The 25722-nt window shown below is 39.0% G+C and overlaps 1 protein-coding gene across 7 annotated transcripts; it reads right to left on the reverse strand.

Moving 5' to 3' along the window:
- Positions 1–508: 508 nt before the first annotated feature.
- SIAH1 (siah E3 ubiquitin protein ligase 1) lies at positions 509–25722 on the reverse strand. 7 transcript variants are annotated; one of them, XM_067718753.1, is made up of 3 exons: positions 25568–25704; positions 3352–3469; positions 509–2515 (listed from the first exon to the last, which is right to left on the reverse strand). In XM_067718753.1, exon 3 carries the CDS (start codon positions 2511–2513, stop codon positions 1665–1667), a length of 849 nt encoding a protein of 282 aa, XP_067574854.1. In that variant the 5' UTR covers positions 2514–2515; positions 3352–3469; positions 25568–25704; the 3' UTR covers positions 509–1664. The 7 variants fall into 7 exon arrangements, with proteins under 7 accessions (XP_067574854.1, XP_067574856.1, XP_067574855.1 ...); XM_067718755.1 differs by lacking the exon at positions 25568–25704 and adding an exon at positions 25103–25120; XM_067718754.1 differs by lacking the exon at positions 25568–25704 and adding an exon at positions 24923–25012.

Genomic DNA, 25722 nt, shown 5'->3' on the forward strand with positions numbered 1-25722 from the left:
GGTAGCTTATTATGTACAGAGCACGGTCCTAGGTAACTTGTATCCATCCCATTTAACCCTTGGATGTAGCTACCATAATTAACCTCATTTCAGTTTACACTAGTAAACTGGAACCCAAGATCACACAGCTGATTAGTGAGAGTTACAGCTAGCATAGGCATGTAGCCCCTGAAGTCTGGCTGTAGAAGCCAGGCTCTTAACCACAAGGCTATAAAATACTAACTCATTTTTTTGTTGTTAAAAAGGGGGGAAAAGTGATCAGCATTTTAACTAATTCGCCTCCTAACAGAGTTGTGAGAATCAAAATCTAAGCAAAAGGAAGGAAAAAACAAGATTCTGTGTAGGCCAGAGACCATATACCTATTCTTTTACTGTACTTTAGAACAGATCTCTATCTACCAAAATTCACAATACATAGTACATTGCTTTTGGCTATAAAATACAGAATTTAACAGGAAAATAACTTTGGATTTTAATCAAACTTGGAGCTAAAGCAGACACGTAAGAGTTTTTAATTTGCCAGATATTCTTTTAATGAGAATTATAAAAGACCAAAAACATTTTTTTTGCAAACTGCTTTTTAAACAAATGACTTGCTTTTAATTACAAATACTGTGTGAGACGATGCCTTCTTTTGCAAAACCAATAAATACAAGAACAAATTTTAAACATGTGTGATTTGTCCAAGGTATCTGGGGGAGGGGGAGAGCCTGATTTTTTTTTTTCCAGTATTTAAAAAAAAAAAAAAAATCAGTACTCCCTAACCTTACAAAGAATAAGTTTGAAGGTATGACTCAACTGGAGAAGAGAGAGAGAAAGAGAGAGATCACTTTATAGCTGCTTTAAATAGCTTCTGATAATTCTTCCGATGTTACCTTTCCTTTCTGAAACTCATATCTTCACAAAATAGTTGAATTTAAAATATTTCTAATGAACTGATTAATGGGGAAAAAGAAAATATGTATTGAACACATGTATAAATTTTACCATAAACAATTATGCATATCAAAAAGACACTAACTTTAAAAAGGTACAAAAAAAAGTGAGGAAAAACCTGAATTACAGAAAAGAAAGTCAAATTTATTTAATGAAAAACTAGAATTAATAAAAATTAGCAAATACACACAAAAAAATATACACACACAGCAGCACTATGTATTGACTCACATAGGGGAAAAGCAGTGGTCCAAGACCACTCAACATGGCTTGTCAGTTAAAGGAAAAAAAAAAACCAAACACACACACACACACTCACGCACACACACAAAAAAACAAAACAAAAAAAACAAGAACCCAATATTTTTTAACAGTACACTCAATCTACAACAAACACAAATTCAGAATTATTTTACAATGCTTCCTTTCTTAATACAAAAGATGCCCATCTTGGGTGTGTGTGTATATATATATATATATATATATATATACACACACACACATATATATATATTTTATTTTCAGTGGTTTACTGTTGACTTATTTTTAAATATATTAGTGTTACTACATGCAACTGTTTCCTGTATTTAACAGCCTTTCATTTACCTTCCTGTTTCTAGCTTCCACCTACCAAAAGCTTCTGGTTGGTAGGCAGACAGGTGCCTTATTCTCTGTGAAATTGAATGCAACGGTTTTAAACACTGGCCAGAAAATGTTTGATTGCCATTTCAACACATGGAAATAGTTACATTGATGCCTAAATTGCCATTTTCTGCAAAAAGCTGTGCAATGCTGGTGTCAAAGACTAGGCAGTCACTATTCATAATGGCTGTTGCAATTCCCTCATGAATAGATCGAGGAGTGGCTTCCCAAGTCAATCGCCGCCTATGACCATTTAGCTCAAGTCGATAAGCAAAATTTTCAGCTTGCTTGCGTGTTCCTATCAGCTGTACAATTGCAAAGAATTGCTGGTGACCATCGTATTTTTCCTGTTTCTCCAAGACTAACATGAAGTGAAAGCCAAAACAGGACTGCATCATCACCCAGTCAACAGCACCAGGAAGATTAATGTCTGTAGCAAGGAAAACTATATCCTCTCCCTGTAGGGTTGTAATAGACTTATGCTGATGCATCAGATGCGGCATTACAGCATCCAAAGAGCCTTGCCATTTACAGGAAGCACCAGGGCACGGACAGGAATAAGGCCTAAACTCACAGAGCTCTTCGTGGTCTGCTTTTTCTGTGTGTGGCAGAGTTATTTCACATCCAGAAGAGGCATATTTACAAGGGAAAAGTACTGAATTGGCCACCTTCTCCATAGCCAAGTTGCGAATGGATCCCAACGGGCCCCGGCATGTTGGACAACACGTGAGCTTTGGGCGACAGTTGCTACAAACAAGATGGCCACTCTGACACTGAAGAATGGGTGGTAACACATAGTCAAAGCAGACCGGACACTCAAAAAGACTCGCCAAGTCATTGTTGGACGCAGTTGTGCCAGTCAGGGCAGGTACCCTCTGGGATGGTGTACACTTTGAGGTTCCAGTAGGTAATGCTGTTGCAGTCTGACGGCTCATTTCTGTAATAAAAAACATAAATAAAAATAAAAGGAGGCAGGAGAAAAATAATTACAACGATAACTTGTTTTATATAAATAATGTTTACATGCCAGAAATACTTAAGTTTCATGCAGAATTTACTGTAAGCAAAAAGGAAAACGGTTTAAAAAAACATAAATTACTTGAAGTATGTGCATTGTACACTGGATAAAATCTCTTTTCAAAATGTTCCAGAGCACATTTAGAATTCCTTTTCTCTAAAAATAATGTTAAAAAAAATCATCCTTGGATGGAATAAATGCTAAAATAGAAACTGGACCATAACAACTAAGGAACACTGTACAAGTAGTTTAAGTTCAATGCAATCAGTTTTGACTGGAATTCCTCCTCCCTCTCTGTGTTCACCTGCCCTACTCATTCTATTTCTTCCTCATTCTTAAGGCAGCTGTTGATAGCTCCAGTGAGTTATATACGTGATCCAAAGGACCACCAGGGCACTCTGATTAACTCCTCCTAATGGTGAACAGTTATCTGCTCTAGAGGTGTATTTGGGAAAGGGAAGGGGTTACAAGGGGAAGGGTCTACTGCCATTCCATCATCCGTCTGCATGGAATGTTAACACCAGCTAGGTATTAACCTTGTTTCCTACTGATCTGTGCCCCCTTCAAAAGTGAGCAAGTATGGAGGAGAAATGGAGGGCCATCCTCAAATAAAAGATTTGAGTCTGGTATTCAAAGAAAGTAAACCATTCTACTCTACTTCCATTCTACAATATAAATCAGGTATAATTTACAAAGCAGGAGAGTCAGGAAAAGATAAATAAAGAATAAAGATAAAAAGCATCAGAGAGACTCACACAACATTGGGGGTGAGGGATAGAGCCAACAGGTAAAGAACTCCTTGTACCCTAGAGTTCACCAGTGTTGCTGAAGCATTCATCAGTACAGTGATAAACATTATTTAATAAATGCCATCTGGAAGAAATGATCAACAATATTAACTAACTTGTTAAGCTAAATGAAAGATAAAACAAGCCACCTTTTCCCAGAAATCTACCTTTGCTAGGATATAGTGGGCCGCTTTCTTGGGGGTGACCAAAAAATCAGTCTACTGATGTCCTAAGAGTATACTCCCAATAACCATAAGCCATATTTCTACAAAATTAAACTCCTCAAATTTAATGTTTTCTCAATTATAATTGTTACTGTTGGAAAGAATTTAACTTCGAAAAATAATGCTGTTATCAATGTGACCACATAAATGCAATTTGGCTTCTATTACTCATAGATTGCTCAAGGATGGACACCTTAAATAGGGACTGAGAGTGAAAGAAAAACAAAAAAACGCCAAAACAGATCAATTCCACTGTCACTAAAGGTATATTCTAAAGTACAAGGGGAAACAAAAGTACCACAGAATTCTATCATAATGTGGCTCATCACATGGATTTAGGACAACAGGAATCAACTCTCATCACTGAAGCCCTCTATAACCCCGGTATTCCAGCCCAACAAAAGCACTATAAAGGAACTCTGCTGTAATCCAGTTTCCCCTGAGGAGATTCTTCGTGCATATGATGATCCATGCATTTTGTTTTAGATCACTAGTAAAACAATGGGCTTATCAGCATTGCCAAAATATCCTGTATGTTTATTTCATGGTCCATTTTATGCTGCTCATTTAAGAGAGCAACATAATAACTGGGAAGTGGTTCCTTGGACACAAAATAATCTAAGCCACCAATGCCTTTCAAATCACTAAACCAAAACAGCTAGTCACACGTCGAGAGGCAGTAAACTCAGTTTGTATTCAACATAATGTAACTATTAAGCAAGAAAAGTATTACTGTTTTAATTTCTTGACCGAGCAAAATAGTTATACATTTATCATCAATAGTTCAGGCTCATGTTACAGTGTACATTATTATTTTTCCAACATTGTAGAAAGCACAACTTAAATTCCTATTCAAAGTGTGAAAACAAGCAAAATGTGGCGTCTATTTCTTGTGAATGGAAGTATTGCAGGATAGCAGCTACTAAAGCTTCCCAAAGCTCGGAAGGTGGAACCCAGCTCCATCTTCAAAGAGAGAAAGAACCCCAACCCACACACAGCCCTGCAGTAGGAACCAAGGACTCAAGTGTCTGGACAACTCTGCAGGAGTCATGACATAACCTGAAGTTTGATTTAAATTGAGAAAAGTACACAGCTGACCAAAGGAAACATCACTGCCAGCTCAATTATGGTGCAGCCATTCCCTGATCCATTTAGATTCCACTGGCTCACACAACTTTCCCATTTCACAGTTTAAGCAACCCAGTCTCTTAATGGCAGTACCTTTTCTCTTCTTTGTCCCAGATGCTGGTAAACAAGTAAGCAAGACGCCCCTCCAGGAGTACAGAAAAGGTAAGGGAGGCTTCCCCGTCATGAGAAGCCAGGCAGCTCATAGCCTTTCCCCCAGAAGTAAAGACGACTTGCAACAGAGGGCCGTCCTGGACACCTTTTGTTCCTAAACATGTCCCGGGTCAAATTTTCAAGAAGGGAAGGCACGTGCCCTGCTCCATACACTGCATTCAATACTCCTCAGAAGCACTGGCTACAGAGGCAGAGAACTGAAGCCCCCATCCTGTCTCAAGAGGAGCCGACCACACCTCCCCATGAGCTCAAATTCGCCTGCGTCTCCAAAAATGGGAGCCATTGCCGAGCTGTCCTCTGCTGGGCCCTAAACCTTCGTCTGTCTGTCTCGGAAGTCTATCTTCCCCAAATTCATCGGCTAGGCTCCAGCCAGCTCGGTGAAGGACAAGACTGTAGGGTGCGTGGAAGCGACCGGACGAAGAGTTGCGGTCTCGGTGCCAGCTCGAGCTACTGCTGCAGGGTCCGGCCCGCAGCTGGGAGGGCCCGCTCCACGCAGAGTTTCAGACTGTGCTGTGCTCAGGGCGGCGGCTGCCTCTGAGGGCGAAGGGCGGGGCGGCGCACGGGGGTGGGGGGGGGGCGCGCGGGCGGGCGGGGATTAAGGCTCCACCCCACTCAGCCTAGGGCGGTTCTAAAACAAGCAGCGCGCGACTCCCACCAGCCACCCAGCCGGAATAAACCCGAGATCCCCGCGAACCTGGCGACACTGCACACGCCACAGCATTTCCACCAGCTTACAAGTAGGTAGAAACACTCCGCTTCTGTAGGCCCAAACAGTCAGATATAGGCAATTTCGGTTGGTTTCGGCTGGTTTCAACCCAAGATCTGCACAGAATATATGGGAAATCCGTGGCCAGACAAGCACTCTTCTCTGCAGTACACTCTCTCGGTTAACCGTGAGAACGCTAGATTTTTATACAGTAAAAACATTCTCCCTACTTCGTTCAATAACTATTTATCGGGCGTCAACTACCTTATTTCCTCAATTGTAACTCACTTCCCCATTTTCACCGCACCTTGTTTTAAACTCCCCCTTCTCCCTTCGAGAAGACTTCGCAGTGAGAGTAGTAAACACACATAACCATATTAAACTGCTTCAACCTTCAAATTGAGATTTTATTCTCTTCCCACTCTAGGAAAGCCAACTTAAACGGCCTTATTAAACAGAGTAGCTTGTTTTGTTTTTAAACAAGCATTACCCTTGCCCCAATAAAGTCCAGGGCCTCAGATTTGCATTGCGTCAGCTCAGGCATTCAGAGGTTTAACCTGTCATTACATCATGCTTAGGGCAGCCTTTTAAAGGCAGCAAGAGCTGGTAGTGGGGAGTGAACCCTATGCTGCAAATTGTAGATTGCCCATTTTCAGCATAAAATCTTAACTCTAATCACTTACCCACCCTATATAGTGTGTTCAGTCACCTCAACCTCATTTTGATATTAGGAATAGAAATATAATTGAAAATAGTCTGTTCACTGACAAATATAAATTACTATTACCTAGGTTTTTATTTTCTAATACATATTCATTCTATTCAACAGTTAAGTCTCAGGTTTCTACAGCAGGAGACTTAAAATGTTTTAGGCAGGAAAAACTCCAAACAGAATTAAGACAGAGTCTAAATGTGTAAAACAAATAAAAGGGATGACAGATTTCTCAAGCCAAAGAAAAATTTTTTCCCAAACTTCCAAAGGACCTATACAGATCCTTACAACACTATCTGAAAGCCATTAATATATGGACAAACCTCGCAACAAGTGAGTCAGGACAGTAAAAATGTGAGTGTTCTGGAGCCATCTACACTTGGATTCAAACCCAGTCTTCACCACCCGCTCAGCTGTAAAACTGGGACAATATTTCCAGCCTTGCATGGCTTTTGTCTGGATTAAGGGAGACGGGTAAGTTATGTATATCATAGGTGGTACATATTCCAAAATATGTTACGTACTCACACAATTCCAAAAGTTAACTTGTTTTGCCTGAGGTCATCAATTAGTTAGAGACATAGAACTTGTGGGTTCCAGATATATACTCTAAAAGATGCCTTTAGCTTGTAAGGTTATCAAAAATGTATACCAAAGATCAACTGCCATTTAACTAATTTTTAGCACAATACAGAATTTCTCCACTAGGTAAAACATTTATTTAAACTGGTTTTACAAGGGAAAATTTCACAAAAACTACATTACACTAAGACAAGCCCATAGAATCCAAAGTTAGCAAAAATCCAAAATTTACCAAGAGTGCACTATTACCTACCCTTTCTAAAATAAAGCCTACATCTCAGGCCCCGTTTAGTATAAAGTTTAAACAGATTTTAATTTAGATAAAAACATTTTAGAATCAGCCTTTAATGTTGCCTTAGTAATTTCAGAGTATTTAATCGTTGCTTTGCCACATTCACAAACTTATGACAGAAGTAGTCTTAAACTTTTATTCTCAATTTCATGGGGGAAACTTTGTTTCCTATTATAAATTATAAATGACTGATGAAGAATTTCTCTGATTAAAATGAATACACAACAATGTTGTGCTTTTCACTTTCTTGCCTTTTACTAAAGTTACTGCGGCCTGCAAATAATGGCCCCCCTCAAAGATGTCCACATCCTAATGGTTTGTCTACCTCAGACGAAATTAAAACTAAGGCAAGTCTCCTTAAAATTCAACAGCTTAAAATGCCAAAAGTTAAAAATCAAACTTTGTTATAAAACCATAATGCCAAGAAAAAAATTAAGCCATCTATTTTTAGTTTCCAGAACTGCACCAAAGTAATAGGAATTTTAAAAAATTATACAAAGTATTTTCCTAAAAGCTCTATTTTCCTGAAGATAATTCAGAAGACGTTGTAGCCACAGAATCAGAGTTATGTGTCCAGTAAGAGGGATGATCTGAAGTGGGGAAAGCCCAGGACAAAAGACCTGATAGAAGACCTGTAAAACCAGAAGTCTGAACAAAGGTGATGACAGTAAACGGAGAGGAAAATGCAAACCATAACTTAAATGTGTAAAGCAAAGTACATTTGCTTTTTAATGCCTAACACTGTATTTTGAGGCTTCTACACCTGGTAAAAAAAAAAACATATACTTAACCAGAACCCATTAGGCACTATGCTAGATACCAAACTGTAATAATGGATGAAATGCAAAGTAGAAGTGAGATGCCTGTGACACATCTAAGAGATGGAACTCTCATACTCTGCTGGTGGGAATGCAAAATAGTATCACCATATCCTGTCACTGAAGAAAGTCCTATTGGAAAGCATGATTCTACATCCTAATTTTATTTTACTAGCTATTATCCTTATTATTTTTATTTCACATTGAATCTATATTAACATCAAGAATAAAAGTATTAACATCTCCCAAAACAAGGCAGGTCATTTAATGTGCTAATAGTGAAACTTTCCCTTTCCCACCTGCCAGGATAAAGACTGTACTAAACTTCAAAACTTTTGTCAAAACAATCATTTAAACCTAACTGCAAACATTCTGATTTCATTTCTCACAACTATATCATAAGACAAATACCCATCTTTTTCTTCCCCTTGAATCCTTAATTATGATTCATTTTTTGGTATGGCCATAGTACCTCAAAAAAGTTTTCAGAAAGGGCATGTAAGCAATTAAGTCTCAGTCTTAACAATCTGAAGCTCTTGCACAAGCTTAGAATTCTAGTTCACACCCTTTACCCCTAGAACTACATAAATTCTGCTGTCTTCTGACATGTGACTATGTAGATGAAAAATCTAATGTCATTTTTTTTTCATTCATTTGCAGGTAACCTTTTTTACCCTGACAGGTAGCTTCTAAGACTCTTATCTTTGGAAGAAATTTTCATCAAAACATCTAGATACATGCCATCAGCACTTGCCAAACACGAGGTGAGTATTTTCAATCCCAAGACTCAAGTCTTTTACCTTTGTGGACCTTTCTTCTAATTGTTCTTCGACTCTTACCATTACTCAGTTCTTTTCTTCACATAATCCTGATACTGACTCTCCTGGATCTATCTTCAAGTCACTTATATATTTTTTTCTCATAATTCCAATCTTTGTTTTGCACTGCATTCCAAGAGAACTCATTAAATTCTAATTCATAAATTTGGTTTTGCTAAAGTTACCTATCTCTTGGTATGCTAAAGAATTTAATTATGTAGATCCTCAATTTCCAACAAGGGAACAGAGAGTTTGATGGCAGGAACGGCTACTTCCCCTTCCTTTCCCTGAAGTTGGAATGGCCACATAAATTCATACTGCATTGCTCTTGTACTTCCTTAACCCCTCTATTAAAGTTTTCATGTCCCTCATTGGAGCTTCATTGTTGGTTGGTTTCATTCTTACTGCTATAACCTAAATGGTTCCAGGGTCAGCAAGTTAAATACTGAGGCAGAGGAGGGACTTTCCTCCATTCTCACTAAAACAGCTGCCCCAAATATTTATTAATAAGCATACTTATGTACCAGGTATTGTCCTCAATGAGCTTCCAGGTTAAGCATTTACCCCCTGCATTATAGACAGGAAAATAGATTTCAAAATAAATATTTCAGATCACAGAACTACTTTAAGAAAAAAGAAAAAAAAAGGAAGTTGGAGCTATCTATCGAGGAGGACTTAGAAGAGGTGACAAATGGCATCCTAGGCAAACAGACATTATGAAAAATTTTAGACTTGGAAAAGATCTTAACCAGCTCTCTCATTTTCAGAAGAGAAAAATGATACAGAGAAGTTAACTTGCTAGATGTCGTATAAAGTAGGTCAGTGTTCTAATCTGGGCAATATGTTATAATTTCCTAGATCCTTTCAAAGCAGATATGCTTTGGATATTTTCTAATTCAACTTGAAAAATTAACCTTTTCTGAATTTAAGTTTAATAAGATTCAACTGTCTTGCTTTCGCTCCCAACACAAGAGAGATCCAATGTAGCCAGGAGAGATTAAAAAAAAAAAAGATGGGAGATAAAACCTGAAAAAATAAGAGTTACCTTACGTCAGCTCCTTAGAGGGGCCTTTCCTGATCACTTTATTTCTAAAGGCCAGATCACCCTTCTTACTGTCTTCATATTATCTCTTGCCATATGAAATTCTCTTACTAAATAACTTACTTATTGTCTGTCTTCTGCCCGTCTTTCTCTCCACAATACCAGCTTTTCACTGATAACAGCAATTCTCAAACTTTTTTGGTACCAGGAACCCTTTACACCAGTAACTGGCAAACTACAGCTACAGATCACTTGCCTGTTTTTGTAAGTAGTTTTACTGGAACATAGTTAAGCCCATTCATTTACATATTATCTGTGACTGCTTTCAAGGATGAAGTTAAATAAAAAGTTGATCCTATGACTCCTAAAGCTAAACCTATCTGGCCATTTAAGAAAAAAATGTCTTTACTGCTTTAAAGTTTTAAAAAATTATTGAGGACCCCAAAAGAGCATTTTGTCAATGTGGTTTATATGTATTAATATTTACAATATTAGAAATTCAAGCCAAGAACTTTAAAAATATTTGTTAAAATTACCATCACATTTTTTACAAAACAATTAAAAATCTATTACATAAAATGTTTATGAAAAATAACTATCTTCCATAATAGGGAGAAGAGTGTTTATGTTTTATATTTTTTGCAAATCTTTTTAATATCTGATGCAATAAAAAATACTGTTGGATATTTAATATCTGCTTCTGCAATTAATCTGTGAAGATACCACATGTCATGTAGCCTCTGGGAACCTCACTTTACTCTCATGTCTCATTATTGTGAAAAAAAGTTTTGACCCTCAAAGGGTCTTGAGAACTCCCAGGATCCCTGAACCACTAACTTCTGGTTCAAGAGCTCTGTACTACAATATAAACTTCATCAGCATAGACCTTGTTTATTTTGCTCACGCTTCTATCTCCAGCACCTAGGACAGTACCCAGCCCAGACCAGGTACTCAAATATTTCTGGAAGGAATGAATAAATCAAGTACAACAGTATGAAAGATTCCAAATAAAAGAAATAACATGTATACAACCACAACTCACTCATCCCTGATGACCCCTAAGGTAGAATATATCTGTTACTTGCTATAACATTAAAGAGAGTGAATTCACAACTAAGATTTAAAATTCACTTTAAATAACACTATTTTACAACACACTATGCTTATCTTTGACAAAGGAGCAAAAGGCAACACAATGAAGAGAGGCTTCAACAATTGGTGCTGGAACAGCTGAGTATCCACATGCAAAAAAAAAAAGGAATCTAGACACAAATCTTACACCTTTCACAAAAATTAACTCAAATGGATCACAGATCTAAACGTAAAATACAAAACTATAAAACTCCTAGAAGATAACAACACAGGAGAAGATCTAGATGACCTTGGGTTTGGCAATGACTTTTCAGAAACACCAAAGGCATGAACCAGGAAAGAATCAATTGATAAGCTGGACTTGATTAAAAGTAAAAATGTCTGCTCTGCAACAGTCAGGAGAATGCGAAGACAAACCAAAGATTGGGAGAAAATGTTTGTAAAAGACATATCTGATAAAGGACTATATTATCCAAAATACAGCACAGAACTCTTAAAACTCAACAAGAAAGCGAACATGCCAATTAAAAAACGGGCAAAAGACCTTAACAGACACCTCACCTCATCAGATATACAGATGGCAAAGGAGCATATGAAAAGGTGCTCCACATCATTTGTCATCAGAGAAATACAAATTAAAACAAAAATAAGGTATCACCACACACCTTTTAGAATGGCAAAATCCAGAACACTGACAACAGCAAATGCTGGTGGACATGTGGAGCAACGGGAACTCTCATTCATTGCTGGTGGAAATGCAAAATGGTACGGCCACTTGGAAGGCAGTTTATTCAAAACTAAACGTATTCTTACCATAAGATCCAGCAATCATGCTCCCCGGTATTTACCCAAAGGAGCTGGAAACTTATGTCCACACAAAAACCTGCACATAGATGTTTACAGCAGCTTTATTCATAATTCCCAAGACGTGGCAGCAACTAAGATGTCTTCCTATAGTGAAGAGGTAAACTGTGATACATTCATACAATGGAATATAATTCAGAAATTTTAAAAAATGAGCTATCAAGCCACAAAAACATATGAAGGAAACAAATATATACTGCTAAGTGAAAGAAGCCAGTCTGAAAAGGCTACATACTGTATGATTCCAACTATATGACATGCTGGAAAAGGCAAAGCTATGGAGGCAGTAAAAAGATCAGTATTTGCCAGAGACTGGGCAGGGAGGGGATGAAGAGGTGGATCACAAAGGATTTTTAGGGCAGTGAAACTATCCTGTATGCTACAGTTGTGGGTACATATCATTATACATTTGTCAGAACTCATATAATATATAGCACTAAGAGAGAACCATTAATGTAAACCATGGACTTTGGGTGATAATGATGGGGCAGGGTGAATACAAGAAATCTCTGTATCTTCTGTTCACTTCTGCTGTGAATCTAAAACTGCTCTAAAAAAATAAAGTCTGTTTTAAAAAATAATAACAACACTATATGGTGAAGTTAATCATTTTATCACCATAAACACAGTCTAAAAAATTGAATATATTTTCACACCAATTCTCTAAGTTTTCAAAACATTTGTTTGTGACATCACAGTTCCATAAACCCATTCATTCCTAGGTAGTAGTTTCATTTTTTAGTAATGCACCACTGGTAACCTACCTTAAGAATATACCTATGCATATACCTATATTAATTACTTTGATATTGGGCAAAACTACAATATCCTGGGTCTCAAGTTGCTCATTTGTGAAACAATAAAACTAACAACAAGATTTTTGGACTTTAACTGAGATCAAGTATGTGGGAACATTTGGTATATTATTAACAACACACTCAGTGATGTTTACAGAGCCATACTAGGAACCCTGCAAGGAATCACTAAATTAAAAAGACCCAGATTAGGGCTTCCCTGGTGGCGCAGTGGTTGAGAGTCCGCCTGCCAATGCAGGGGACACAGGTTCGTGCCCCGGTCTGGGAGGATCCCACATGCCGCGGAGCAGCTGGGCCCGTGAGCCATGGCCGCTGAGCCTGCGCGTCCGGAGCCTGTGCTCCGCAACGGAAGAGGCCACAGCAGTGAGAGGCCCGCGTACCGCAAAAAAAAAAAAAAAAAAAAAAAAAGACCCAGATTATACAGGATTTTACTGAAAACTGTTGTTTCAACGTACTGTGTTCATTTTCATAACCTCAACTTGGGACTGTCGGAAACATGATAAAGATAACAGAGTTTGCTCTGAAAGAAGCTTCAAACTGAGGATCTACCAACCTGTAAGGCTTCATGTCAGCAGCTTCATATACAGTCTTTATTTAAGACTCATAAAGAAGGGTGTATCTCCATTTTGCAGATGAGGAAATTGAAGATCAGAAAAATTAAGAAGTAATAAGAACAGAGCCAGACTGCTTCATTCCTGAATCTTATTTTCTTTCAAATAACTCTAAAAAAAAGTATGTATAATCTTCTCACTCTGGCACAGAATATTCAACTTAGCATCCAACTAATCTTCAATGTTTATAAAAATTGACCAAAAAAAAAAAAGTCCCCTAAATTCTTTAAGTTAAAACTGTAGTCATAGCAAGTAAGTTGCTTTTTGAAATTTTTTGTATCAAAGTGGTATAATCTAACAGCCATTAAACCATTAGACATTAAATCAAAGCAAAGAATCGAGAAGAGAGGTAAGAGCAGAGAAATATATAAGAAGCAGGGGACTTCCCTGGCGGTCCAGTGGTTAAGACTCCACACTTCCACTGCACGGGGTGCAGGTTCAATCCCTGGTTGGGGAACTAAGATCCCACATGCCACATGGTGCGGCCAAAAAAAAAAAAAAAAAGAGTAAAAGAAGCAGGAAGAGGGTCAAAAATAGGCTCTCAACTTTTTTATGTCCTACCACATATCACTAAATAGAATTTTGGGGAATTCACTTGAAATTACTGAAACCATGTCAGTCATGATTACAACACAGTCACTACTGCGATATAACCAAAGCTTACAGTGTCTAGATAAAAGCAGCCAAATACTATTCACTTAGTTACATGTCCAAGTTTGAATACAACTGTTCACTACCCTGATTATGTTTTATATTCTCTTAGGATGTAAAATTGTCACACATTCCAGTAGATCTTTGCTCTTTTGCTCCATCTTGATGTTAAGCTATGCTTTTTAAATCTTCCTCATAAAATATCTTGTACCCAGTTCTGCAATGTAACATTCATCTTCCCATTTTTCCTGACAAATAACGATAAATAAATACACACATAAATACAGAGAACAAAAATTTTAAGCATATCTAAATTGGTAGTAACCTATGAAGAGTTGGTGATAACTAAGCTAAACAGAAAAGAACACATTGCTTGAGACGAAGAAATTAAAGAAATGAGGTAAAAAGTCACACCAGAGTCTTAATATCAATACACTGATATTGATAGCTCTTTACTACTACTGCAGAAAAATAATGGAATTTATAGGGGGAAATGCCATATTAAAAAATTCATGGAGCCTTATTCAAAAGAAATTATATTCCTTTGAAGGAGTTATAATCTGTGTCTTCATAAGCATCGCATCTGAAATTCTAACCAAATCATTTTAGTTATTTCAAATAAGGATATAACACACGAATTAACTTAGACTCTAATTTTCCTCAAACTAAGATTCTGTTCTCGGGGTGGGTGCCACATTTCTCTACAAAAATTTGTTTTATTTTCCTGTGTTTAATCATCTAAAAAACAGCATTAGCACATTCTGAATCATCTGAATCCACCTGTTAGCCATGTAAATGAATGTTCCTATTTACATTTATGGTCACACTAGCTCCAAGTTGGTACTACAGTACTCTAATTATGGGAGGCTAAAGAGAAATACAGAGGGGGACCTAATATATAAATGATGCATTTGTGTGAAGTGAAGCCCAAATGACATCATGGTTTTCACTGAAGCACTTACACATTGGTAAGAAAATGCATCATCTGGTGACCACAACATATGGGATAATTTTGGTGTGCTCAACTCAAAAAGAACTTACAGCATAATAGTCAATTCCATAACTCATGTTGTTTCAAGACTTCAATTTAGCAGGCAGTATTCAATACTTTCATAATTAGTATAATTTGAATTTTACTGGTTTTGTAGTTTTGTTTGTATTTAATTTGTAAGTTTTGAGCTGTCACCAACATCTGACAGATTTGATCAGATCACTGGCTCCTGCCTGGTAGTGATTCCTGCTCTTCTCCCCAAAGTCTTGAATTTGGGAGTTGTCCATGGCCCACTTTGGTGATCTCATTCACTCTTGTATTTTTAAAATTCCACTGATACTGCCACGGACTTCAAGATTTTTATATCCAAAAACCCTCCAGATGTGTCTTAAACCCCAGATGTGTACACCCTCCTAGACATTCCTACAGCGGGGTGGCCAAAACTGAATTCCTTACCTTCTCCCAGACTACTCAACCAATAGCCTTCCCCTCACTTGATGGAAACTCCATGCTTCCAGATACTCAGTCCAAAAGCCTTAAGCCTTCATGTCATCCTTGATTCTTCTCTACACATCCTGTATCTAAAACCACCAGGAAATCTTACTGTACCTCCTTGAAAACTATATCCAGAATCCAACCACTCCTCACTACCTCTACTACTATTATATAGTCTATGCCTCATTATCTCTCAACTGGATTACTGCAATATCCTTCTAACCAGTCTCCTTGCTTCCACCCTTGTTTCCCACCCCACCCGCGGATTCCAAGCACAGCAATCAAAAAAATCCATTAAAATCTCCCATGTGCAGGTAATAGATAAATCCTACAACAGCCTATAAGGCCCTACACAATATGATGATGTGTCCCATTACTCTTTTGACTTTATCTCCTACCTCTTTCTCCCTCACTCACTGTACTAGCCTCCTTGTTCCATAAGGCTAGGTTGCTCCTTTGGGCCTCTACCTTAAAATACTTTTCTCAGGGACACCCATATGACTAACTCTTTCACCTTCTTCTAATCTTTGCTTGCATATTACCTTCTCAATGAGGCCTACCCTGTTCCCTCTATTTAAAACAGTGCCCAGCACTGTGCCCACTGACCCCTCCTCCTAATCCTTGCCCATTCTACCTCTCTTCCTCTTCCCTTCCCCTCCTCCATTTCTATTCTGTTGTTGTCAGTAAAATGGATGACCTTCTATCAGGCTATACAATTTACTTATTATGTTTGTTGTTGTAGCCCCCCTCACCACCTGGAAAACGGGAATCTGTCTGGTTCAATGATGTGTCCCAAACATTTAAAACAATGCCTGACACACAGTACAGGTTCAATAAATATTTGTTAGATGAATAAATAAATTAGAAGGCAAAAGAGCTTTGGACTTTTGAGCAGTAATATCCAAAGCTAGATGCAACAGAGCAATACTTTTTAAAATCCACAAAGAAAACGATTAATTAACATTCTAGAAATTCTGTGCCCAACCAAATCATCCTAAAAGTATTGAGGGCAGAATAACGATGCAAGGTTTCAAAACATTATTTACATCCCCTAGATCATGGAGAGGAGTAGGGGCAGGGAGTTTTTCTTTAAAAAATAAGCCTAGTGAAATATTTGATTTTTAATTATTGTACATGTAAAACTCTTTAGACTAAAAGAAAAAGAAATTCAAAAACTTGATGTGAGAACTGTCACAAACTGCATGCATTACTTAAAAAATTATAAATTTGTTTTCAAAGATTTGATTCCAAGTATTACATAAGATGTGTAGAAACAGACTTTCCTACACTGTTGGAAATGTCCACTGTGAAGGCTTCTAATAAGATTTGGCAGCTTGTTTCAAAATATAAAGTTTGAATACTCTTTGACCCAGTAGTTTCTCTTCCAAGAGTCTATCCAATGATTTACACATTGGCAAAGCTGTATACATATGGATGCCTACAGCAGTCCCGTTTGTAAGAGCAAATAAACTGAAAACAGCCCTAGCTTAAGAAAGTGATTAAATTATGGTCCATACAACAGAACACGATGCTGCCTTTTTTTTCTTTTAAAAAAGATAGACTCATAACTACTAACATATAAGAATCAAACTGTTTAAACAGGTGGAGAAAAAAAACAAGCCCACAGGATATATTACAATCCCATTTATGTTAAAAGAGAAAAAAAGAATTAAGTAAATATGGACATTGACATAGCTGTCTATTTTTATATATGTACTCATGTGTGTACATACCATGTAACGGGACAGAAAAGAAACCAGAAGGGCATCCGAATTGCAGAATGTGGTTTAAAGACTTAAGGTAAGGGTTTAGAGAAGGGGGAAAGGAGGTCAAGTTTAGAACCAGAAATCACAGAGAACAGAGATGGGACCACCGAACTACAAGTACACAAAATATCAAGAACAGAAGGATATAGACTATAAGCACAAACTTCATCATTTGGAATTATGCAGTTCAAACATGTATAGTTACTGACAAGTGGTAATCATTAATGGGAAAATATCTACAAGGATTTAAGTCAGATCAAAGAAACGGACTTTAAAATGTCTATGGCTGTCTCAAAAAAATGTGGAACACACAGACTAGAAACTACACCAAAATGTCTACAATGGTTACTTTTCAATTATCACATTATGAACAATCATGAGGAAGGTGGGGGCTGCATTTCTGTATGCATTTCTCAAATGTTCCATAAAACATTTATATTACTTTGGTGATTAATAATAATTAAATTTTAGTGCATATTTTGTGTCCCCACACTTTCCTGCTAATGAATTGCTAGTGACTTCATACACAGATTTAAACACTGAGAGATCAAGAGTTGATTTTGCCTACTGCATTCTTTTTTTCTTAGTTTTTTTCTTAAAATGCCTCAAATAGATGAATACTTACTTATAGGGAAAAAATTATTTAAAAAACAGCTTATTCACATTTTTTAAAACCCACATATTTCAAATATGTATATATTTTAGTTTATACTTATAAAAAATACCTAAATTTAGCATTTTAAAAGTTAATTCTAAGACAAAATTTATCTGCTCACCTCTCCAAGCAAAATCAAAAGAACACAGTCTACAGAGATTAACTCAGAACTATCTGTATTAACAACATATCCAAAGCTGTCCCTAACAAAACTAAATCAGGGACTCTGACAAAACAAAAACAAACAAAAAAGCCACAACTCAACTTCAGCTGAGTTCAAAGGAGCTAAAAGGTAAAACACAAAGGGGGAAAAAGCAAGTTTTTAACAATTAGATTACTTCATTTAAACCAAAAATTGAAGTAAAAAATGTAGTGTACAGTGTATTTAATTTCACTGTATCAACCATTACTACCTAAGCCTGTCAACATGACAATAATAACTATAACAAGTACAGTATAATACTTCCTATAAAATTCAAGACTGGCATTAAATTTTTCTAATTTTCTAAGAGACTATTTCTCACTGGCAATATCTGCTTTATAAATATAAATTAGTTCTCCAAAGATTTTTTCCTCCACTTCTCTTTCTAGTTCCATGTGCTCCCAATCCCCTACTATTCAAAATAAAATCAAAAGCCACAAGTAAGTTCAACATGACTGGCCAACCTCAAACCTAATAAAAGGTCTTTGCCAATATCATTTTGGTCACTGTGGCTCAAACCTAGAGAATAAATTGACCCCCAAATGGACTGTATTATCTATTGATATATCATTCAGTCTAGAGTTCCTGAAGATTTACACACACACACACACACCCAAAAATCAAAATAAAAGTAACAGGACACATGGGAGCTGGTCATGATAGTGTGTGAAAATGCATCAAGCTGTATCCTTAATATTTGAGCACTTTTCTATATGTAGTTATCCTACACTTCATCAAAAAAGTTTACACTGAGGGGGGGGAAGTAACACTATTGCTCTAGGTATTCTAGAATCTCCTGAGAACAATAAGTATCAGGTGTCATAGCTGGTAACACATCACAGAATCTCTTCTCTCCTCCCCTCTGCTCAGTTTCTCAATATATGTCTCTCTACTATGTCTTTAACCCACCATAGTACAGTAATCACTAACTATAAATACTCAACCGATGGCTTCACCCATACTTCGTTTAGAAAATACAACAGAAGCCATCAAATGCTGACTTACCACTTCCTTTTCCTCCCCTTAGAATGGAAGAAGTGACCCAGGCCCTTGGGCAGTGTCCTGTCACCTTCTCAGACTTCATACTCCTTCTATTATCCCTTTCTCACATCAATGTCTCCCTCTTTTTCTACTGGACCATTTCCTAACACCCGAACATGCTCTACTATCTCCCATCTGGCTTCTGTGATATTCCTTCTGCCTCACTGGATCATTCTGGATGTCTCATAGATATCTTAAATCCAACATATCAGAACTTTGAGTTTATTTGCTATCCTTCCATTTTCTGAGTTTTATTGCTATCTGTACCACCACCCCCCGCCCCCTCTAGTGTTTCCATTCTTGGTAAATAGCACCATGATCCACACAATTACTCATGCCAGAAACAACCTAATTCTTTCCTTCCCTCACCTCTCATATCTAATCCATCAGCAAGCCCTGTTAATTCTGTCCCCAAAATACATCTCAAATCCATCCACTTCTCTTCATCTTCACAGCCACCACCTTAATCCAGGTTATAATCAACTACGGTACTTCCTGATCAAAGAAATGGCCTTCTAACCAATTATTCTCCAAACAGCTAAAGCAATCTTAAAAGTTAAAAGCAGATTATGTTACTAATTTAATTAAAATCTTTTGATGCCTTCTCAGTACACTTAAATTCACATTCCTTACTTTGACTCTGCAGGATCTGATCCTTGCCTATCTCTCCCCCTCATCCATTTGCTCCAGAAACACTCTCTTATCTCAGTTCCTGGAACAGTCCATGTTCACTCCTGCCTCAGGGCCTTCACCTCCGCTGCTCCTTCAATCTGAGATGTTCTCCCTTCTCTCCTTCAAAGGACTAGCTCCTTATCCTTTTAAGGTAGCTTGAATATCACCACTTCTCACAGCAAGTCTCCCTCCCACCACTACTCTTTACTCCTTTACAGTACATATCACAATTTGTAATTCTTTTCTCCCTTACTAGAATGTAAGTGGTAATAGAGAAATTAAATAACTAATTTTTAAAATTATTTAAGCACTTTCTCTGTGTTAAGTAATGTGCTTTTAAATGCAAGTGTCCCTGCTTTTAGGCAGTGTCTCTGCTCTCATTGAGCTTAAAATCATAAACACACTAGTAAGTGATAGAGGCAAGAGACACATCCAGATCTGGCTCTTAACCACTGAGCTACACTGCTACTCTAGCTTTAGGACATAGAGCAAGGAGCAGCAATATGCTTCATAGCTGTTCACATGCTAGTGGAAACTAAGGCTTGGAGAGGTTAAGTCATGTGCCCAAAGTAGCGAGAGATCAAGTACAATCATGAGCAAAGGCACAGAGGTGTTTAAGTGTGTTGAATGTTCAAGAAACAAAAAGAATCCAGTTTAACCAGATATGGCAAAGAAGAAATGCTGGAGGATAAGGCTAGAAGAGCATAATTGAACACTGAGAAGGTATCAGTCATTCAATAAATATTTACTGAGCACCAACTACACGCCAGCAACAGTGCTAAACTCTAGACCAACAAGGGTGATCAAGGCAAAGTCCTCATAGAGACTGCGGTCTATACCTGCGGAAGCAAAGTAGTAGAGAAAAATCATAGCTCAGGAGGATATGGTTGTAGTAGGGCCAAGCAGAAAGTGCTATGGGAACACGGAAAGATGACATCCAATTCAAGGTGGGGAGATCCAGGAAGAGTGCCTCAGCTAAGTGATGTCTAGGCTGAGATTACAGAGCTTACTTAGTTGGAAGACAAAATATGGTGCACACAGGCACTTGCAAGTACACAGTTGAAAATGACAGGAAAGTAACAAAAGCCAGCTCCAGAAGGGTCTGTGTACTTACTATCTCTATGTCAAGGAACTTGGGACTTTACACTGAAGGCCTTAAGTCACCTATGTTAGAAAGCTCCCTTAAATGGCAGTGGGAAAAACTGAAGGGAGGAGGCAGAGACCAAAAGCAGATAGACACTTAGAAAGTAAAAGAGAAGGACTGAACGTACATGTGAAAATGAGTGAGAGACAGAAGCAACACCAGATTTGAGATAACCAGACAGTAGAAAACTCAGGGCTCTATGACTCACTGGATACAGAGGATGACAGCCTTGTATGGTTGGAAACAAAGGTTTTAGTTTTAGACACATAAATTTGAAGTACCTTGGTATGTGAAAGTGGAAAATGACGTGCAGGGAAAGACACAGTCAAAACAATGAGAAGACATGTTAAAAAAAAAAAAATGAGAAGACAAACCACAGACTGGGAAAAAATGTTTGCAAAAGACAATTCTGATAAAGGACTATTATCCAAAATGCAGCACAGAAATCTTAAAACTCAACAAGAAAGCGAACATGCCAATTAAAAAATGAGCAAAAGACCTTAACAGACACCTCGCCTCATCCGATACACAGATGGCAAAAGAGCACATGAAAAGGTGCTCCACATCATTTGTCATCAGGGAAACACAAATTAAAACAAAAATAAGGTATCACCACACACCTTTTAGAATGGCAAAATTCAGAACACTGACAACACCAAACGCTGGTGGGCATGTGGAGCAACGGGAACTCTCACTCATTGATGGTGGGAATGGAAAATGGTACAACCACTTGAAAGGCATTTTGGCAGTTTACTACAAAATTAAATATATTCTTTCCATAAGATCCAGCAATCATACTCCTCGGTATTTACCCAAAGGAGCGGAAAACTTCTGTCCACACAAAAACGTGCACACAGATGTTTATAGCAGCTTTATTCATAACTGCCAAAACGTGGCAGCAACTAAGATGTCCTCTGGTAGGTGAGTAGATAAACAAACTGGTACATGCCCAACAATGGAATAATACTCAGCGCTAAAAAGAACTGAGCTATCAAGCTATGAAAAGACATGGAGGAAACTTAAATGCATATGACTAGCTGAAAGTAGCCAGTGTGAAAAGGGTACATACTGTATGATTCCAATTACATAATACTCTGGAAAGGACAAAACTATGGAGACAGTAAAAAGATTAGTGCTTGCCAGAAGTTAGGAAAGAGGAAGGGATGAATAGGTAGACCACAGAGGATTTTTAGGGCAGTGAAAACTATTCTGTGTGATACTATAATGGTGGGTACATATCATACATTTGTTAAAATTCATAATACACAACACCAAGAGTGAACCATAATGTAAACCATAACCTATGGGTAAGAATGTGTCAGTGTAGGTACATCAGTTGTAACAAATGTATCACTCTGATGGAAGATGTTGATAATGGAGGAGGTTATGGAGGAGTGGGGCAGAGTACACGGGAAATCTCTGAACCTTCTGTTCAATTTTGCTGTGAATCTAATAAAACTCCTCTAAAAAATAATCATAAAAAAAAATGACCTGCGAGCAAGAGAATACATGGGTCTAAGTTTCACAGCAAAGAAATCTGAGTGTCATACGAATACAGAAGTAGTAGGTCAGGAAACAAGTCTGTACTGAGTGTTAGGCACTGAGGATATAGGAATAAAAAACCACAATCCCTGCCCTTTTGCAGCAGAAGCTCTAGTAACTATAGCCATGGAAAACCAGATGATTCAAAATGCATTAGAAAAATCTCTATTTAAAAGAAACCACTGGACTTCCCAGGTGGCGCAGTGGTTAAGAATCTGCACGCTAACGCAGTGGACAAAGGTTCAAGCCCTGGTCCACGAAGATCTCACATGCTGCGGATCAACTAAGCCCGTGGGTCACAACTACTGAGCCCGCGAGCCACAACTACTGAGCCTGCATGCCACAACTATGAAGCCCACGCACCTAGAGCCCGTGCTCCACAACAAGAGAAGCCCCCACTCGACGCAACTAGAGAAAGCCCACGCACAGCAATGAAGACTCAAAGCAGCCATAAATAAATAAAAGACTTGACCTTTAAAAAAATAAATTAAAAAAATAAAAGAAATAAAAGAAACCATTAAGGATGCTTTTTAGAGAGGAAAAATTTATACCCAGTTGCTGGTTTTTTTTTTTGGGCAGGGGAAGGAAGGGTAGGAAATCTGCGGTTTTCACATATTGATTTTGTTTGTAATGAGGTCTAGACCAAAAATAACCAAAATTTAAACATTTTTATAAGGTATGCATGGACATTCCATAATTATAACTGAAACTGTGTAACAGATCTCTTAAGCCAAGAAAAACCTTCAATCTCTAGAAATCAAGTAAATCAACTGCTTTAAAATACAATTTTAAGTGGTTGCTTTGCAAAGTTACTAAACTTACTTTGTTACCGTCCTTATGTAAGACCTGTTTTCAAAACACTGTATAAGCTGAAAATAAAATCCTATTCTTCATATTATGTCATTGTTGCCATAGCTAGATATTTCCTTTGTAACTCCAATTAATTGTAGCCTAATATTCTTTTTAATTACAGATACTAAAGAATATTGCTCTACAACAATTTTGTAAGAATTTCCCAAAGCTTATCGGGAGAACACATTACACTGAATTGAATTAAATTTCTGAATTTGTAGTTTGTGTAATACTTATCTTGAAAAGTTCCATATCTATCAATTATACTTCAGCTTAAAATATTATTAAATGTTACTAAATTATGCTGGAACGGTGTCAAGAGGGGTCAGGTACAGCAAGTCTATAATATATCTAAAGAAAATATTTTGGCAAAGCCAACTTTAGGGTTGCAACTAATTATTCCAGATCACAAAAATCTGTAACTTTAATTTCCAGAACAAAAAATTACATAATTTATATACTCCTTTTTAGGTCAAAATCTACTTGTCACGAAGTTCTCCTAACAGCTAACTAACATCCTCTCCTCCCCAATTTGAGCCAATATCTGCCTGATAAAATTACCAGACCATTACATTTATCACCATACTACACTCTGCTCTTCAGTAATGTCCAAAATAGATGGTGACACCACAGACACCTAACACTCAAAGAGACTCACTGTTCCACTCTTCCAAGTTAGTTAAGTCCTCAAAAGCAAACTGACCCATGAATTTCATTTTTTAAATTCCAGACCACACAAGACCTACCCAAATGTCTTACTATAGAAATTTCCCAATGCCATCATCTCCAAATGCCTGGACATTTACCACCTAAACCTCTTGTTTTCATTTTTAAGAAGTAACAAAATGCACTAAAAGAAAAACCCAAGCACTAATGATTTATAATGTAATTTCACATATTTCTGGCCTATGCAGTTCCAACATATCCAACATGCCAAGATAATCTCACAAATTCAGTGATTAAACAACAGCCTTAGCAGTAAACATTTATTGAGCACTTAACCATGGGCTTGCCACTGCTCTAAGCCCTAAGCTCTTCGCCTACTATCATCTCATCAATTCTCCCAACAGTCCTACGAGGTAGGTACTGTCATTACCCCTATTTTGCAGATAAGGAAAATGAGGCACAGAGGTTAAGCATCTTGCCCAAGGTCACAAACCGCTGGGGCAGGGCTGGAACCAAAGCAGGCAGTCTGACTTCAGAGCCGTGCTCCCAACGTTCAACTGATGCAAAGAGTTAAAAATTTACCCTTGACAGCCCCTTATCAAGAAATGGTAAATGTTCAACTGCTAGAAACCGTCAGTCCGATCACTGTCCTATATCCGTGCTCATGGCTTCTACGACTTTGACAAATCAGCTACACCATCTGATTTTCCAAACACACAAACTGGACTTCTCTAGATGTCAGAGCAAACAAATTCTGAATCTTTCCAGGCACAGGAAAAGAAAAACCTACGCAACGCTGTGGCCCAGATTATCCACATTCCTAAATTATAAATCTGGGAGAGTCGAGAAAGGCCCCCAAACTACCCGACAAATGAAGCCTAGGAAAAGCAAGGTTTACAATAAAAAGCTGGAGCTTCCCTGGCAAGACGCTCACGCGATCTCCTCTCTAACGACATAAACAAGGGAGGAGGCTGCATTCTTCCCACCGCACAATGAAGGCTCGGGCCGGAGCGAGAGGAAGAACGCAGCACAATCGGGGACGGCCGCTCCCGGGGTCGGGGGCAGGCAGGGAAGGCCAAGGACGGCCGAGTCGCCCGGTCCTGCCCCCGGACCGGTGCGGGGAGGGGCCGGAGAGAAGGGCTGGCCACTGCCCGCACTCAGCTGACCTCCGCCATGTTGGCCGCACACCCCGGGACCCTTCACAACAAAGACCGGCACCTGGGAGCAGGGCGCGCCGGGCGCCTCCCCCGGCCGGGCCCGCCTCCCGGGCGCGCGGGGGCCGGGCCAGGCGGCGAGGAGGCCCTTCCCCGCCCTCGCCCTGCCGCTCGGGGCAGACCCCCGGCGCGGGCCTGCGGGGCTCGGGGCGCCGGGGGCGGGGGCGAGCCGGCTCGCGGCGCGGGGAAGGGCCGGGCAGAGGAGGGGAGGGGCGGGGGGCGGCGCTCGGCCCGGCGGCCGGGCAGCCGGGCTCCGGCCGAGACAAAGGCGTCCGGCGCCGGGGGCTGCCCGCGCCCCCGCCCGGGCGGCGCGACCGGCCCGGCCGCCCTTCCCGCCCGCCGCCATTACCGGGCCTGGGAGTTCTCCCGCAGAGCCCCTCGCGACCAGCTCCTCCCTCCAGGCCGGGCCCCACTTACCTGTGGGCGGAGAGCGCGCCTCGGACCCCGGTCCTGGCTCAAACGCGCTCCGTCGCCGCCGCCAACCCGGGGCCACCGCGGGCAGCGCCACCGCCTCTTCCCCGTGCCGACACCGACGGGACACCCTGGGCCGCCGCCGCCGCCGCTCGAGAGCG

The sequence above is a fragment of the Pseudorca crassidens genome, chromosome 20, assembly GCF_039906515.1.
Source record: "Pseudorca crassidens isolate mPseCra1 chromosome 20, mPseCra1.hap1, whole genome shotgun sequence".
Lineage (NCBI taxonomy): Eukaryota > Metazoa > Chordata > Mammalia > Artiodactyla > Delphinidae > Pseudorca > Pseudorca crassidens.